Consider the following 1493-nt stretch of genomic DNA (forward strand, 5'->3'; position numbering starts at 1 on the left):
AAAAAAAACTGCTTTTTCAAATAAGATAGGTTTATATGAACTTTTTCCTTGCCTTCATGTCAGCGAATTCCTTCACTTTATTACTAATATCTACTTCGCTTATCAATTCATTTTCGATTGATAATAATGCCAATGAATTCAATCGTTCCTGAGTCATGGAAGATCGTAAATATGTTTTTATGAGTTTTAATTTACTGAAGCTACGTTCCCCACTAGCAACTGTTATAGGAATTGTCAGTAAAATCCTCAATGCTATCCATACATTCGGTAGTGTATTTTCCAGATTATTTTTACGAATGAAATTTAATGTTTCCAGTGGAGTATTCACGTCTTTGGGAAATAAGGAACTTACCGACTGTAGTTCCACACATAACTCCTTACCGTTTATATCTTGGTCTGTATCATCGCTTAACTGTGTTTCCAAATTTTGACACAATTTCTCCAACTCACTGACTATCGGCAAATCTTTTAATTTAAATAAAAACCCCCAAGTTTCTTCGAAAAATTTTAGCTGTTTAAATCGTTCGTTTAACGAAACATCTGCTTTATCCAATATTACATTAAAAACGCATATTTTAAAACGTTCATGTGGATCAGTCATTATCTCATCTGGTGTCTCGTACATAATTGCACGCTTTTTTCTTCGAACTCTTTTATCTACAAAAACAGCATCTACGTCAAGGTTTTCAGCTAGTTGTTTAGCATCTACTAATGTTCTTTCGAATCCAGAAACTCGATACTTTCGAATATAATTAATACACGAATCTAATAGTGTTACAGCAGAGTTTAAGTCCATATTAATAGATTGCATACTTTTGCTCACAATATTCACTTGATGTAAAATGTCGTAGCAAATTACGAGAGTGACTATGAACTCGAAGTCACATATTTGTGTTGCTAATGTTTGAGCCTCATGTCTAATAGCAGCATCTGATGAAACATTTTCACTAAGTGTTATGAGAGCATCGTGAATCTCAACTATTTGGAAACGAAAAGATTTTAAAGAATTGATTCTGCTCTCCCAACGAGTAATGCATAAGGGTTTCACTGTCAAGAATGGCAAACTATCTGTAAGAATTTTCCATCTCCCGACAGAGGCGGAAAATAAAGTGTAGACCCTTTGTATTATTCCAAAAAATGTCACACACAGTGCAAGAAATAGCACTGTCGCTTAAAACGAGATTCAGACTATGGCATCCACAAGGCATAAAAAAAGCTCGTGGATTCTCTTGAAGCATACGAGCTTGAACTCCTTTATTTTTGCCTTTCATGTTTGATCCATTGTCATATCCTTGTCCTCTACAATTTCTAATATCCAAATTACTTTTTTGTAAAATTTGTTGTGTAGTTTCATACAAAGATTGCCCAGTGGAGTCTTCAATCGGTACATAAGTAATGAAATGTTCTTTAATTGATATTTCTTTTGAAGAAACATCAACAAATCGCAAAGTAAACGATAATTGTTCGATGTGACTTATGTCTGGAGTGCAATC

At 33.9% G+C, this 1493-nt stretch overlaps 1 protein-coding gene across 1 annotated transcript; it reads right to left on the minus strand.

Moving 5' to 3' along the window:
- Positions 1 to 52: 52 nt before the first annotated feature.
- Positions 53 to 978, minus strand: LOC108725465 (zinc finger MYM-type protein 1-like; the record flags this gene model as incomplete). The annotated part of the gene is made up of 1 exon (XM_018452528.1): positions 53 to 978. A coding segment is annotated over one exon (926 nt), but the record flags the coding sequence as incomplete, so codon positions are not given.
- Positions 979 to 1493: the final 515 nt, after the last annotated feature.

Source organism: Mycetomoellerius zeteki, unplaced genomic scaffold (genome assembly GCF_001594055.1).
Source record: "Mycetomoellerius zeteki isolate Tzet28-1 unplaced genomic scaffold, Tzet1.0 C4410860, whole genome shotgun sequence".
NCBI classification, from domain to species: Eukaryota; Metazoa; Arthropoda; class Insecta; order Hymenoptera; family Formicidae; genus Mycetomoellerius; species Mycetomoellerius zeteki.